Source organism: Penicillium waksmanii (assembly GCF_028829765.1).
Source record: "Penicillium waksmanii strain IBT 27052 chromosome Unknown utg000004l:1.0-5674109.0:1.0-5678898.0, whole genome shotgun sequence".
NCBI classification, from domain to species: Eukaryota; Fungi; Ascomycota; class Eurotiomycetes; order Eurotiales; family Aspergillaceae; genus Penicillium; species Penicillium waksmanii.
Genome location: NW_026643251.1, coordinates 379,981 through 393,611, shown reverse-complemented (window position 1 = coordinate 393,611; position 13,631 = coordinate 379,981). Strand labels below are relative to the sequence as shown.

At 50.0% G+C, this 13,631-nt stretch overlaps 6 protein-coding genes across 6 annotated transcripts; 2 read left to right on the top strand and 4 right to left on the bottom strand.

The window, feature by feature from the left end:
* Window positions 1-701: 701 nt before the first annotated feature.
* Window positions 702-1,719, bottom strand: cdc42 (Rho family GTPase CDC42; the record flags this gene model as incomplete). Its single annotated transcript, XM_057262231.1, has 4 exons — window positions 702-764; window positions 1,006-1,384; window positions 1,528-1,647; window positions 1,700-1,719. The coding sequence occupies 4 exons, from the start codon at window positions 1,717-1,719 to the stop codon at window positions 702-704; spliced, it is 582 nt and encodes a 193-aa protein (XP_057123892.1).
* Window positions 1,720-4,318: 2,599 nt separating this feature from the next.
* Window positions 4,319-6,520, bottom strand: mirC (siderochrome-iron transporter MirC; the record flags this gene model as incomplete). The annotated part of the gene is made up of 5 exons (XM_057262230.1): window positions 4,319-4,411; window positions 4,486-5,147; window positions 5,214-5,951; window positions 6,069-6,199; window positions 6,285-6,520. 5 exons carry the CDS (start codon window positions 6,518-6,520, stop codon window positions 4,319-4,321), a joined length of 1,860 nt encoding a protein of 619 aa, XP_057123891.1.
* Window positions 6,521-7,635: 1,115 nt separating this feature from the next.
* On the bottom strand, window positions 7,636-8,167 carry N7481_003010 (uncharacterized protein; the record flags this gene model as incomplete). The annotated part of the gene is made up of 2 exons (XM_057262229.1): window positions 7,636-7,883; window positions 8,005-8,167. The coding sequence occupies 2 exons, from the start codon at window positions 8,165-8,167 to the stop codon at window positions 7,636-7,638; spliced, it is 411 nt and encodes a 136-aa protein (XP_057123890.1).
* Window positions 8,168-8,481: 314 nt separating this feature from the next.
* On the bottom strand, window positions 8,482-9,063 carry N7481_003009 (uncharacterized protein; the record flags this gene model as incomplete). The annotated part of the gene is made up of 1 exon (XM_057262228.1): window positions 8,482-9,063. One exon carries the CDS (start codon window positions 9,061-9,063, stop codon window positions 8,482-8,484), a length of 582 nt encoding a protein of 193 aa, XP_057123889.1.
* Window positions 9,064-9,638: 575 nt separating this feature from the next.
* Window positions 9,639-11,205, top strand: N7481_003008 (glycosyltransferase family 69 protein; the record flags this gene model as incomplete). Its single annotated transcript, XM_057262227.1, has 2 exons — window positions 9,639-9,948; window positions 10,004-11,205. The coding sequence occupies 2 exons, from the start codon at window positions 9,639-9,641 to the stop codon at window positions 11,203-11,205; spliced, it is 1,512 nt and encodes a 503-aa protein (XP_057123888.1).
* Window positions 11,206-11,688: 483 nt separating this feature from the next.
* Window positions 11,689-13,049, top strand: N7481_003007 (uncharacterized protein; the record flags this gene model as incomplete). Its single annotated transcript, XM_057262226.1, has 4 exons — window positions 11,689-12,069; window positions 12,117-12,722; window positions 12,804-12,916; window positions 12,980-13,049. The coding sequence occupies 4 exons, from the start codon at window positions 11,689-11,691 to the stop codon at window positions 13,047-13,049; spliced, it is 1,170 nt and encodes a 389-aa protein (XP_057123887.1).
* Window positions 13,050-13,631: the final 582 nt, after the last annotated feature.

Sequence of the window (13,631 nt, the reverse complement as noted above, 5' to 3'; positions counted from 1 at the left end):
TGAAAACGGGTGGAAACAGGAGGGGAATGCGGGATCGCGGAGGGCAGGAGAATGGTAATAGTAGTAGGGGTGATATCGCTGGAGTTCGTGAAGGAGAGGATGGTGAGTTGTTGTTAAAGGGGGGTGTTGGAAAGAGTCAAATCGAGATCCGCAGGGAGACAGGTGGACGCGGACGGGCGAAGCTGAAGCGAAAACAGAGAATAACATGGGGGTTAAGGACAAACCAGGCCAACTCAGTTCCCAGGGACCATCGCAAGCAACGATCATCGGAGAAGAGAGGAGGGGATCTTGCATGGACAAGCAGTGCAGATTGACCCGGAGCTCATCTCGATCACTCCAGCAAACCAAGTTTCAGACGACCTTAGGCAGCAGAACCACTGGCTAGTGGATAGCCGGTGGATCATGATCGTGGAGAAGAGAACTCGGAGAACACGGATAGTGCGAAATGCTTTCAGGTTGCAACGCTAGCTCAATAAACAAGAGTCCCGCTCCTCTTTTCCTTGTTGCATGTGGATATCCCAGTCATAACCGAACCAGCCAGGCTTGCCTCCCCAAATAAGAAAATAAAAAAAACAACACAGGTAGGTTTCATTCCGTCGTATCTGAAAGTTCGGATCGGTTGGTTGACCCCTGTTACATCGCGCTCAAAGGCTATGCGGTGGTCGACCAACCTGCCGAAAAAAGGCGTTCGAGGTGCGCGATCACAGCAGGCGGCAGCCGCGTGACTTCTTCTTAGGTGCCGGCTCAAGGGCGGCAACGATGGCCTGTCAGGGAAAAGGAGCGAGTTAGCGGTGTACAGCTGGCGGGGAGTGGACATCGACCAAGACGTATCGGGCGCAAGTCCGAGCTTTGGCGCCCAGGGGTGACGGGAACGTGATAGCAAAAAAAAAGAAAAAGAAAGAAAGGAGAGAATGGGTAACGAGCACGAAAATACAGGGGGGGATAGGAATGGGAATATCCAGGGGGAGTAAATAACTGGAAATAATGCAAAAGATCACCACCTACCTCGTCAAAGACATCCTTCAGCTTGTACTGCGTCAGAGCAGAGCACTCAACGTACTTGACAGCACCGAGCTCCTTTGCCATGCGATCGCCATCCTCCTTACGAATAGGTTGCATCTTCTGGCGGGCGAGCTTGTCGCGGACGTTGGGGTCATCGCGCAAATCGGTCTGGGTACCGACGATCAGGCAGGGGACACCGGGGCAGTGGTGGTGGACTTCGGGGAACCACTTCTCACGGACGTTTTCGAAGGAGGCGGGGGAGGTAACGGAGAAGCAGACGAGGAAAACGTCGGTCTGGGGGTAGGACAACGGACGCAGGCGATCGTAATCTTCCTGTCCGGCAGTATCGAAGAGGCCAAGGGTGTAGGGTTCATCGCCGATCCTGAAGGAGGGTCAGCGGGATATTTGCTGGAGGACCGAGAGGCCCAAGAGGCTCTCGCGGTCTCGTTCTGGTGGTGGTGCTGCTGCTGCTTCTGCGGCCACCGCTGCGGCCACCACTCGGTGCAAGAGATCGGATGAACTTACATCACAGTCACAGCATAGTTGTCAAAGACGGTGGGGACATATTCCGAAGGGAACTTGTTGGTTGTGTAGGAGATGAGCAGACAGGTCTTTCCGACAGCACCGTCCCCCACTACGACACATCTGCAGTCGGGGTTAGCCAAGGAGAGGGGTTCGGCAGGGAAGGGGAGCGCACTTGATGGTAGCGACAACCATGATTTCGACGGATAGGATGGATTAGAAAGATGGAGGGAGTGGTAGGAGAGGAGAAAAGGGTTGTGGGAGACAAAAAGGGAGGAAGAGCTGTGGTTTGGATTGAATGGGGCACGAGAGTGGTCTAGACGTACTACTTGGTACCGCTGGTTACCATACGCAGTGGCAGTGGCAGTAGTCTGTATTTTATATTTTATACTGTATATTTCAGTGCTAGCATTAATTATAGTATTTACAATAATACTAATAGTATATTTATATTTATATTAGAACATCATTCTACATTAACTTGAATAGTATACTAATATTGTCCTATTACCATCTCCCAATACTCATGGCGAACTGTGTCGGCTAAGCGCCGTGGTCCACTCGGTCTTCGTCTTCTAGAATTCAGAAGCGGCCCATCAGACAATCAACCAGGTAACCATACGAGTATTACTGCTATTTGACTATTACTAGTTATTACTTCAGTGTTCTATAACTAGTATCTACTTATATTATGCTACTAACATACTACTCATACACTGATACTAGTAGCCAGTCTCAATACTATACTGCTCGCTGTACCTCTTTGATGTATTAATGGCGGGCCGTTCCAAGCTAGTTCCATCACTCTTCCACCCCCTATATTTCATTATTTCATCTTCGCCGTTTCACCCCGGACTCCATCGAGTCCGGGATTGGGTCCCATTCCACCGCTGCACCCGTTATTTAGCCTTTCACTTCCTCCAGTGGATTTAGAATTACGCGACCCTCAGGCCCTCCTGGTGTAGAATGAGTCCCCACTCCCTCCATTACTAGTCCTGCCAGTGCTATGCCAGTGCTACGGAGTAGCACTGGCATTACCCATCCCTCCGGAGAAGCATCTGGTATACCTGCATGCAGCGATTATGCAGGTACCTGCAGCGCCAATTCAGAGCTTGCTGGCTGACATCGAGCTTATCCTGTGAGTTGGCGAGGCTAAATTGGGTTGGGGCGGGAGAGGTGGTCTAAGCGGTACTTTATCTGCGCATAATGGGACCCTTCCAAGGGTTCCCATCATAGAGATGATGATCATGATAAGAATAAGGGAAGAATAGGGTAGAGTGTACTAAGCATGTATACTTCACTTCACAGCGGAGCAAGTCTACGTAATTAACAAACATAACATCCCGGCCCTGAGCCATCGCAGGAACTGTTAGTATTAGGCTCTCAGGGGTTATTTGAATTAGTCCTGGATACCAGTTATATTCCGTGCATGGTAACCCACAGGATTTGGCCTCAGTTGAATCGAGAATGATTACTCCGTATAGCAACAGACATCTTAGTGATTGATTGATTGCCTTAAACTTAAACCTATCTTAGGCAGCGATACATGCTCAACGCTGTGTGGCCGAGGAACATTTAATGCGAGTGCCGCCTTCAAGTCGAGTCCAGGGACAACTCAATCCTAGACTAGTAACAGCATACACACAGCACACCCGCAGAGAACTCGGATCCAGCAAAGGAAGTACACATGTACAGTACATGCAGGGCATACAAAAGTACGAGCAGGTGTAGATTTCCCCATGTTATTGGATCTATCCATTTAGAAAGCCTCGGTGGCTGATACATATCTACTACACAACCCCTTACCCCATGTCCTAACCTAACAAAAGTACTCTTCTTCATACCTTCAAGATGTAAATGGAGTGCCAGAAGAGATGAGCTTTCTTGATCTCTTCTACTTTGCTTGGTATCGTGTCAGTCACGCGCACTGCCAACTGCACGCTACCCGACAGTATCGGCACATTGCAGTCTCGGCCCGAATAGACCGAATTTCCTATCTCCTCGGAGATGAGATCTGAATAGACAAGACATCTGGTAACGATAGGGCTATGACCACCTAGGCAGTGTAAAAAAAGAAAAGAAAAAAAAAGGAAGAGAAGACAAAATGTTTCGCAAGGTCCTAATGCCACGATTAACACCGTGACTCAAAATGATTCGTATCTAGTGCCAATGCCAGTGCTGCTGGTCCGAGCACGAATCCGAGTCGCGGCGTGATTTTCTTTCATCCGCTCTAACCCTGGCCCGTCTCAGTAGCTACTTCAAGTTCAAGTTCAAGTTCAAGTTCAAGTTCAAGTTCAAGTTCATGGGTGGAGGAGATATTCCTTTTGAATTCAAATCTATCGAAGACGGAGCATTCTTGCTAGTAGTGCGTCTACAAAAAAGCCCCGAGAAAAAAAAAACAAAAAACAAAGGTATCGATCAGATCAAGTTAAGAATGGAAGCTAAAGTAACAACGCCAGATGCAATGGAATGGAATGGACAAACGGGGCTTAAATCTAGCCCACGAAATCCCAGGTATAGAAGGATGTACCGACTCGCTCTTGTCCCGAACAATGAAAACGCCGGCTTGTTGATCTGTAAGATGCAAATGGATAAAAGAAAAGCAAAAAGATCAAAGATAGATAAGGGGAAGGGGGAAAAGTAAATGCTCCGGAAATTCGAGGGTCGTTTAGTCGTTACGTGCGTGTTTTCGCTGTGCTGGGCTGTAATGCAAGTATGCAGTTGCAGGTATATGGTGCGAAATATCATCAGATCGAAAAGGCAGGCAGACAGGCAGAAAGGAAGGCAAGGCGAATCAAGTGCGCTTCGAATGGGAGTCTTCCGACTCGGGTTCCGGGTCGACGACGGTCAATGGGGAATCCTCTTCATTCTGACTCTTCGGACTCATCTTTCAGGGTAGATATGTTAGTCCTGTTTACCATTCTCACGCGCACACTCATCAGAAGGGAGTCGATCTCTCACCTTATCCAGCTTATAATTCTCCATGACAAGACTGAGCGGGATAAGCGGCAAAGTAGCAATAACAGCGAGAGTGAGCAGCCGATTCATCGTCTCCTGATAACTGCGATTGATAGCGATGCGAGTCGGCGAACCGACAGGATATTCCAACGCCTTAGCGAGACTTCCGAAGATCTCCGCGGCGGCGGGTTGGCTTTCTGCGGGTAGGTATTTCAGGAGTTTCGCTGGGATGGAATGGGTCCAAACAGCGCCGGAGATGGCCGCGCCGATGGCACCGCCTAGTTCCATCGATGTGAGGAACATGGCTGTTGCGGCGGCGACTTCTTGGTGGCTTGCTGAGGCTTGGACGCCTAGTTGGACGGGAACGTTTAGGAGGCCTCCGCCACAGCCGACTAGGATTTGCGTGAAGAGGACTTGGGCGTGGGAGGCGTTTGCGGTCCGGTAGGTTAGCATCAGGATTAGGCCTGTCATGTAGATTACGCAGCCGATTGTTACGAAGATTCGGTAGCGGCGCGTGTATTTTATCAGGAGGGAGACGCTGAAGGCGGCTATTGTTGAGGTGAAGGCGAATGTTTGTGTGACGCGACCGGCTGTCGCGACGTCGTAGTTTTGGACAACTTGGAGGTAGGAGTAGAGGTATGGCTGGACGGAGAAGTAGAATGCCACTGTCGGTGTTGGTTAGTTGGGGGTAATTTATGGAAGGGTGGTGGTGGTGGTGGTGGTGGACGTACTGAAGTACCAGAATGCGAGAAAGCAACCTGCAAGAGCCGTTTTCTGTTTAAGAAGATGCAGAGAAAGTAATGGTTTGGGCGCGAGCTTCTTAGAAGTTTCGTAAAATGGCATGATGACCAGACACACGAGTCCGATTACCATCATCGTAATAATGCTGGGATTCATCCATCCATTCTTAGCACTGGCTGCTAAAGTCAAAGGCACAAGGATCAGAGTGACCGCAGCGGAGAGCAAGCTCAAACCGCCGACATCCAGGTCATACCAAGTGCGTCTCATGATAGCGAAAACGCTGCGTCTCCGCTTTTTGCGAGAAGACTTGATCAGATTCAATCTTCGGGCTTTGCGCTGATTCAGAAGCAATGAAAGAGCGAGAGGTAAGAAGGCCGCAGGCAGGATTATTGCCCACATACCATACCCCCATCGCCACGATGTTGAGCGAAGGACGGCCCCGGCAATAGTTGGACCAAGCCATACGGTGATCAGGAATGGAAATTCGGGGAGAAGAGCCAGAAAAGCACGGTTCAGCAAGTCACTGCTGTCGGCGATGAACACCTGTTGCAAGATCTGCAGACCCGTTGAGCCGGCGGAGTAGAAGATCTGAGCGGAGGCGTAGGTCTGGACATTGGTGGAGGAGGCCATCTGCACATAACCCAAGATGTAGATCAGAATGCTCACACAGAAAGCTTCGAAGCGACCGAAGACGTCGGCGATCTTTGCCATGGGTGGTTTGATAACGGCTGCAAGTCATATAAAGTTTAGCGGGGAACATGACAACAAGTAGAATTACATCTGGGCATTTATTTCTGCTTTTTGGCCGATGATGCCATGTAGCACCGCATCAAGTGTAAGCTTACCATTGACTACATTCTGCACCACGAGGACGGTGGAAATCAACGAATGCTTGCTAAATGCGCTCGTCGCATAAGGCACCAAGGACATGACAGTCTGACTCTCGAGAGAAGTGCAAAAGGCCATCAAGAATATACTTTACGCCATAATTAGCGGGGAAAGGGGAGGAGGAGGGGGGGGGGGGTGATTATTAAAGGCAGGGCGCTGCAAGCCACACGAACCTGACGTAGGCAATAATCAACGACCGAGTAGTCCAAGTCATATTGATGGCTTCGATTTTGCGCACTCCTTCTTGCGCTTCGTCCAGCGATGAGATCTCACTGTCCTCTCCGTCGGTTTGGTAGTGGTACTCATCTTGCAACAGACGATCTCGTTCCTGATCTCTATGAGTGTCACAGTCATGCTCCTGTTCAATAGCGCCGTAGGACGGACTGGAGCGAGGATCAAGGAGAGGCATTTTGGAGTGTTAGAGGAGAGGCACCAGTCCCCCAGGGTAGTATCTTATGTGATCACGAGAAGAAGGGCGAGGTCAAGGCGTCCATCCAGCCGAGGAGTGCAGGAATGAAGAACTTGAAGACAAAGTAAGTGGGCGATCTTGAAGAACAAGGGAGATCATCGAAAAGAGTTCATGCAACATATGACAGTGAAAGGGCGTCTCAACTAATAAAAGGGGAGGGGGACAGAAGCGAGGATTCAGCTTGAGTCAACACCGCTTGGGCACCGGCAGGCTGCCTGGTGGTCCCCTTTGGGGGCGAGCTGAGCCAGTCAGGTCAGCGTACAAGAAGGAAAAGCAAACACGAGAAGCGAGAGTAGCAAATCAGGGCGATGCGCGCGGGAAAAAATCAAATCAAAATTCAGGAATCAAATGAGAAAAAAGCAAACAAAAACGGATGGGGCCGCGTCGGAGGAAGAAATAGAATGGCAAGCGCGGTAGACGAGAAAAAGCATGAAGGGAAGTGTATGAGGCTATGCTCGAAAGAGTCGGTCTCCAGTGGTCTCCAGTTGTCTCCACGAGGCAGACAGTGCTCTTAATAGGGCCAGACAAGGTGAGAACGGGGAATGATGGATAGATCCGCGTGAAGGGAAGTATGTGGCTGTAAGGGGAAATGGGATCGGAATCGAATCAGGTTATGGAGTACCCGTACTCGTACGTGGGCGAGGACAGGTTGTAGGATCGTCGGTCGCACTTATGCACGAAGATGGGGAATCCTTAGGGAGTGATAGGGCGCGGTCCGAACTCAGCATTCCCGAGGGAGGAAAGCAGTGTCAGAGATCGGAGTGTGCCAAAAAGAGAGAGGGAAATGCAATGGGCAATGAGTGAGCAAGGAAAGCAGCGCAGAACGAGGATGGAGATGAAGATGAATGAAAAAGCTGAAAAAGAGTGGGGATACGTCAGGCACGGGGGTGGTGGGGTGAGAATGAATGGGCTCGGAGACTCGGAAGTTGGCTGGCGGAGTCGAGTGGAGTGGTGTGACTTGAGCAAGGAGAGAGAAGAGGCGAATACTACACGGAGTACGGAGTAGGGAGTCTGAAACAGGACCAGTCCATCAGATATGATTGATCGATAAGATGTTAACCAGGGCCTTGGTTCGTCGGTTCCAAACAAACCTGGTCGGGTGGGTCGAGTATGTAGTAAGCTAGCTTACATGAGGAGTAGTAGTAGTAGTAGTAGTAGTAGTAGTAGTAGTAGTAGTAGTAGTAGTAGTAGTAGTAGTAGTAGTAGTAGTAGTAGTAGTAGTAGTAGTAGTAGTAGTAGTAGTAGTAGTAGTAGTAGTAGTAGTAGTAGTAGTAGTAGTAGTAGTAGTAGTAGTAGTATACTACTATTATACTACTGGAGTTTAGCATGCTAGGAGCATATTATCATACTATCATATTATATAGCAGCTGCTGTACTATAGTTATGGAACAGTAAATATAACCACTGGCACTATGCTCGCGCACGTGGCAATTCACTGATCTCCTCACACACCGTCGTATCAGTACTCAGTGAGTAGTCCATAGGAGGGGTTGCACTCCCAATCATCTGTCCGAGTCTGTCCTCCCACGTATACACCACCCGGTAGATCCACTTGATCGCCGGCCATCTCCGTGGCGCGCCAGGCATGATTTGCGCCAGTCTCGCGTGCAGCTCGACCCTACGTCGATCATGCACTCCATCTCTTGGCCGAACTAGACTTAAGTAGACTCAAGTAGACTCACAGCTTATGCTTAGCTACAGTCTAGAATCTAGATCTAGAGTCTACTACCCCAGGGTAGACCTGGAGGAGCGGGGCAGATAGAAATAGTAGTACTATTAGAGAGATCTACATTTACTACTAGCAGCATCATAGTATACACGTATACTACATAACAGTCAAGAATTGATCATACTTTTATCCAGCACCACCTGCCAGCACACTAGTACATCCCCTACTCTCCCTACTCAACAATCAAATGACCAAAATTAACCTCCAACTCTCCCCCAACATCCCCGGGCCTCGCTGCATAAACCCCAACCCAACACTCTTTCACCCCCTCTTCTTCAAAAACCCACGTCACCTCACGAATCGGCGCCTTCGACACCCCCTCAATCAAATAAATCCACAAACTCCCATCCTCCTCCCGAACCATCTCCAGCGTCGCCGCACCCCCACCCGACGGCACAGGAAACAAACTCCAATCCGCAAATCGGTCCTTCGCCACCACGCTGAGATGCGGCTTGCCGTGCGTCAACTCGATGCCCGCTTTCACCCACTTCTTGTCCCCGTCTGCGGTGTGCAGGACGATGATGAGACCTCCCTGGTCGTATTTGTGTCGCCAGGGTGCGGTGAAGGCGACGCGGGCTCGTTTGAAGGTTGAAAGTGGGATTGAGCGGTAGAGGATTGGTGCGGTGAAGGATGAGGTGCTTGGTGGTTTGGACCAGACGTCTGTTGAGGAGGGGGCTTTTATACTGAATTCGGGTGGAGGTGTGCCGTTTCCTGGGACGGGGCTGGTTGTGTTGGCGAAGTGGAAGTCGGACATGGTGGTGGTGGTGGTGGCAGACAACAAGAGTAATTGTATATTCTGTATGCTGTATATACTGTATGGAAGAAATTGTTTAGTGTTTGAAGCAAAAAGAAGGTAAGATAAAGGTGAGGGGATGAGGGCATGAGATGGGGAAGAAGTAGAGTTAGTCTGCTACGTCACTACATCCCCGCAGATTGGCCACGGCAGCCCAGGAAAAGAAACCCCCAGCAATTCCGTGAGCTTTTTTCTAGTTGCGTTGGATATGCTTGATGCTCGAGGATTGGGTTTTCGTCTTGGCAGAGTACTGTAGTACATTCTATGAAATAGATTCCGTGTATAGTATAGTAAATTAAATATTAAACAATGATATCTACAGATCGTACTACTCCGTACTCCGTACTGTATGTATACCTCAGCTCATCATGTGACGATGACATAATGGCTGTCAGCACTACAATCGATAAGGGGCTAAGCCCATTGGGACGGGACAGCTCGAACTTGTTGATGATGACCTCCGTGATTCTTCTCTGACCTGCCGCAAAGTTCTAGACATGGGCTGAAGAAAAGAAACCCCCCCTTTCATGCCCGTCATGTCTTCTCGTCTCTTACACCCAGACGAGTACGAGCTTGCCTCGCGTTCCTCACTCGACTCCGAGGGAACCTTCAATCTCGACGACGATGACTTCGAATCGCAAGTCCCTCCCTCCTCCCGATTCGGACGCCATCGAGCCTCCTGGATCTCGCGCCTCTTCTCCTCCCTCCCGGGATACTCTCGCGTGAAGACCAACCACAGACCAATCTTCGCGCGCCAATCGCGCCGAACCTATCTCCGCCGCTGCACCCCCCCGCCGCCGCTTTTGCTACATCCACGTCGTGTTCCTCATCATATCCGCCCTCGTGGTATTAACCTCTATCTTCCGTCCTTCATATACCCACCCACCAACGCACTACAAAGATTTACAAAAATCCACGCAAAAAAGCACAGCGCCCGGCCGAGGGAACCCACACGAGCAAAAAGTGTTTATCGCAGCAAGTCTATATGACCGAGACGGTGAGCTCGCGCGCGGACAATGGGGTGCGCAATTACTAGAATTGATTGAATTTCTCGGCGCGGGAAATGTATACGTGAGCATCTACGAGAATGACAGCGGCGAGGAGGGACGCGCTGCACTGCGCGAGTTGGAACAACGCATTTTATCCGATAAATCAATCGTGTTCGAAGAACATCTAGACTTGAAAACGATACCAACCGTCACGATCCCCGGTGGCGAAAACCGCGTCAAGCGAATTGAATACTTAGCGCAGGTCCGGAACAAAGCACTCAAACCTCTGACCGAGAATCCGGACATTCGCTACGATAAAATCCTCTATCTAAACGATATCCTCTTCGATCCGGTTGATGCACTCCAATTACTCTTCTCGACAAACGTCGACGAGCACGGCTTCGCGCAGTACCGCGCTGCTTGTGCGGTGGACTTTGACAATCCGTTCAAATTCTACGATACTTACGCCACCCGTGATCTGCAAGGGTATAGCATGGGGTTGCCTTTCTTCCCGTGGTTCTCGAATGCTGGCAATGGCGACAGTCGCAATGACGTCTTGCAGGGTAGAGATGCTGTCCGCGTCCGGAGTTGCTGGGGAGGCATGGTCGCCTTTGATGCGAAGTTCTTCCAGACTGCACCCTCCTCTCCGGGGGTGACTCCTGTGCGCTTCCGTTCTGGGCCGGATCTCTTCTGGGAGGCTTCGGAGTGCTGCCTCATTCATGCGGATATTCAAGACCCCCAGACTGATGTGGAAGCGATCACAGATACGGGAGTTTATATGAACCCGTATGTGCGTGTTGCATATGATGCTCGCACTCTTCGTTGGCTGGGCGTGACCCGCCGATTTGAACGGCTGTACTCACATATTCACAATATTGGCAATCACCTCGTGGGCTTACCGTGGTATAATCCGCGACGTGACGAGGGGGTTGGTCAGAGTGTGCAGGAGACAGTTTGGGTCTCTGATACTAGTGCTGAGGGTGGGGGATCCTTTCAGGTGGTGGATCGTACTGCTGGGAATGATGGGTATTGTGGGAGGAGAGGTTTGCAGGTTATTGTTGAGGAGCGTAAACCTGGTCAGAAGGGTTATGAGAGTATTCCTGTGCCATCATGATGATGGTGGATGTGGTGGGTGTCATCTCATCTCGCCTCACCTCATATTATATCACGTTTCTAATGTTTGCTTTGGCGTCTGCTTAGGATTCACATTCTTACATATATAGAGCATTACGAATTGCATCAATGTACATTTCCATACATTCTGAATGAGCCATAACTACTCACTGCACAGTGTATGCACCTAGTATATGCACATAGTGTATGTACTGCACAGTGTAAACACTGGTGTTTGCCTTGAGGAAAGTACAACCCCGTCGCACCTTCCTCATCCAGGCAGCACCACTGTGTGATTGTTCTGGTTGAACAATCGACCATCCACTGCCGCCTCTCTTCCTTTCTCTCTTCTCTTCTTCTCTCTCTTCTCCTTCTCCTTCTGTCTCATTGACCATCCCCAAGCTCTTCTTTTCAAATACCTCTATCTCCAGAGTCGAACATCGTGTTCTCTTCCAGTCAACCTTCTGTTTCAAATCACTTCACTATGGGTGCTGTCATCATCGGCCATACCACCCCTTTTGGTATACCTGAGACGGAGACGCAAATCGAACTTGTACGTATTCGGAAGATCGTGTGGAGAGTTACAACCATGTGGTCTGCCAAACGTGGCCGTCCTCTGGATGCGAGTATCCATGCTCCTGCCAATTTGCGACGCCGTGAGCAGGCTGAGTTTGAGCGAGTGAATCGGGCTTCTGCCGCTGAGGTCGCTCTCGAGATCTATCGCCAGGAAGTCGACATCTCTTATCAGGATGAAGGCCTGACCCAGGCTATCGCTGCCATTGTTCGTATCTTCCTCCATCCTCGCCTCGCCTCACTCGCTTCACTTGGCTTGACTTGTGAAGCAGCTCTTCATATGGCATGGTTGGTATTGAGATGTGCACCGGCATTTCACTGACAGATCCGCTCGCGCAGGATTTCTCCGAGAAAGCTCAAGTTGACGGCATTAAGCTCTCCAGCAATGCCGGTACCAACCCTGCAGCCGCTGAATTCACCCCAGCAGCCAACCCTGAGGCGAGCCCTACCGCCCCTGCTAACGCTCCCACTATGCGTCATGTGAGCTCCCCTCAGGAGTTCTTGGACTCCTTCAAGGCCGTTCATACCCGTGGCTTCAATTTGGGCGGTCAGAAGATCGCCCCTCGACGTATTGCATTCAAGAATGTTCCCGAGTGGGCTACATACTCAGACATGCTATGCCTTGTTCACGGTGGTGCCGTGGATCGCATCTTCCGCGGCGAAGAGCACGAATTCATCGTTCAGTTCTGCGACGAGGAAAGCTGCACCAAGTATCTCGAGGCCTATCCTTCCGGCATCAAGGTTGAAGACGACCACATCATCGAGGTGGTCCGGGTTTCTGGTTCGGACAAGATCCTTCCAACCTTCACCAGTATGATGGAGAATGAGGCTTCGCGTCTAGTTCGCCTGGCTCCTGTCCCCCTTGACAAGACTCTTCAGGATCTGCACGATTTGGCCAGCGGCCTGACCGTTGACCATATTCTGTACAATGCTCGCGCTGACTGTGTAAGTCATCTCTCCTTTCCCCGTTTCAACTGCATTACCTGTCAAACGAGAGGAAGAGAGAGTCAACTAACATTTATCTAGCCCGGTTCCGCCTACTTTTTCTTCTGTGGCGTTACTCACGGTAACCGGTTCTTTACCAAAATCGAGGAGGAGCAGCCCTGGGATGAATGTGAGGTCGGATTCATGACCGATCCGTACGTATTCTCTCCGATCACACTATGCAATGCAATGCGATTCCATGCTGACTTTAAACACAGCTGCAAGACCGCCGAAGCCTTCCACGGCAACTCGATCCCATACCAAATGTCCACTGCCGAGGCTGCCTGATCGGCTCGCTTTGAGCCACGCTTTATCCCAGTCGACGATTTTCTATTTTGCACCACAAAAGCTTTCGTGCATTAAAACGGATCGACAAATACCATGTGGTGGATGGAAGATGGGACAATGAGTGGAAGAATCCCAAAATGTGGTGATGTGAGAGTGCTCTACAGATTGTCTCTGGTTTTGAGTTTCGACGATTCTCGTTTTTTTCCCTTGTGATTTCCCCCTTTCTTTTTTCCTCTCACGGGGCAATATTACAACTAGCACCATCTGAAAAATGAATTATCCAACCAAGACCCATTTCTATCCAATTATTGCAGTTGTGTGATCTACTGTAGTGCAATGTAAAGTATGGCAGTGGCATCTTTCATTCGTCAGCCACGAGGATGAGCCCTCCATACAACACCCAGCAACTAGGTATTAACAGGGTAGTAGTAGTACAGTCCCTGTATTGCTACTACGAGTAGTAATCAACAGGCACGACAGACAATACTAGTTACTAGTGGTATGCACAACATTGCCATGGTAAGGTGGTATCAAAGAAGCAACTTGACAATCCGATGAACGACTTGTGCACACCCGATATAC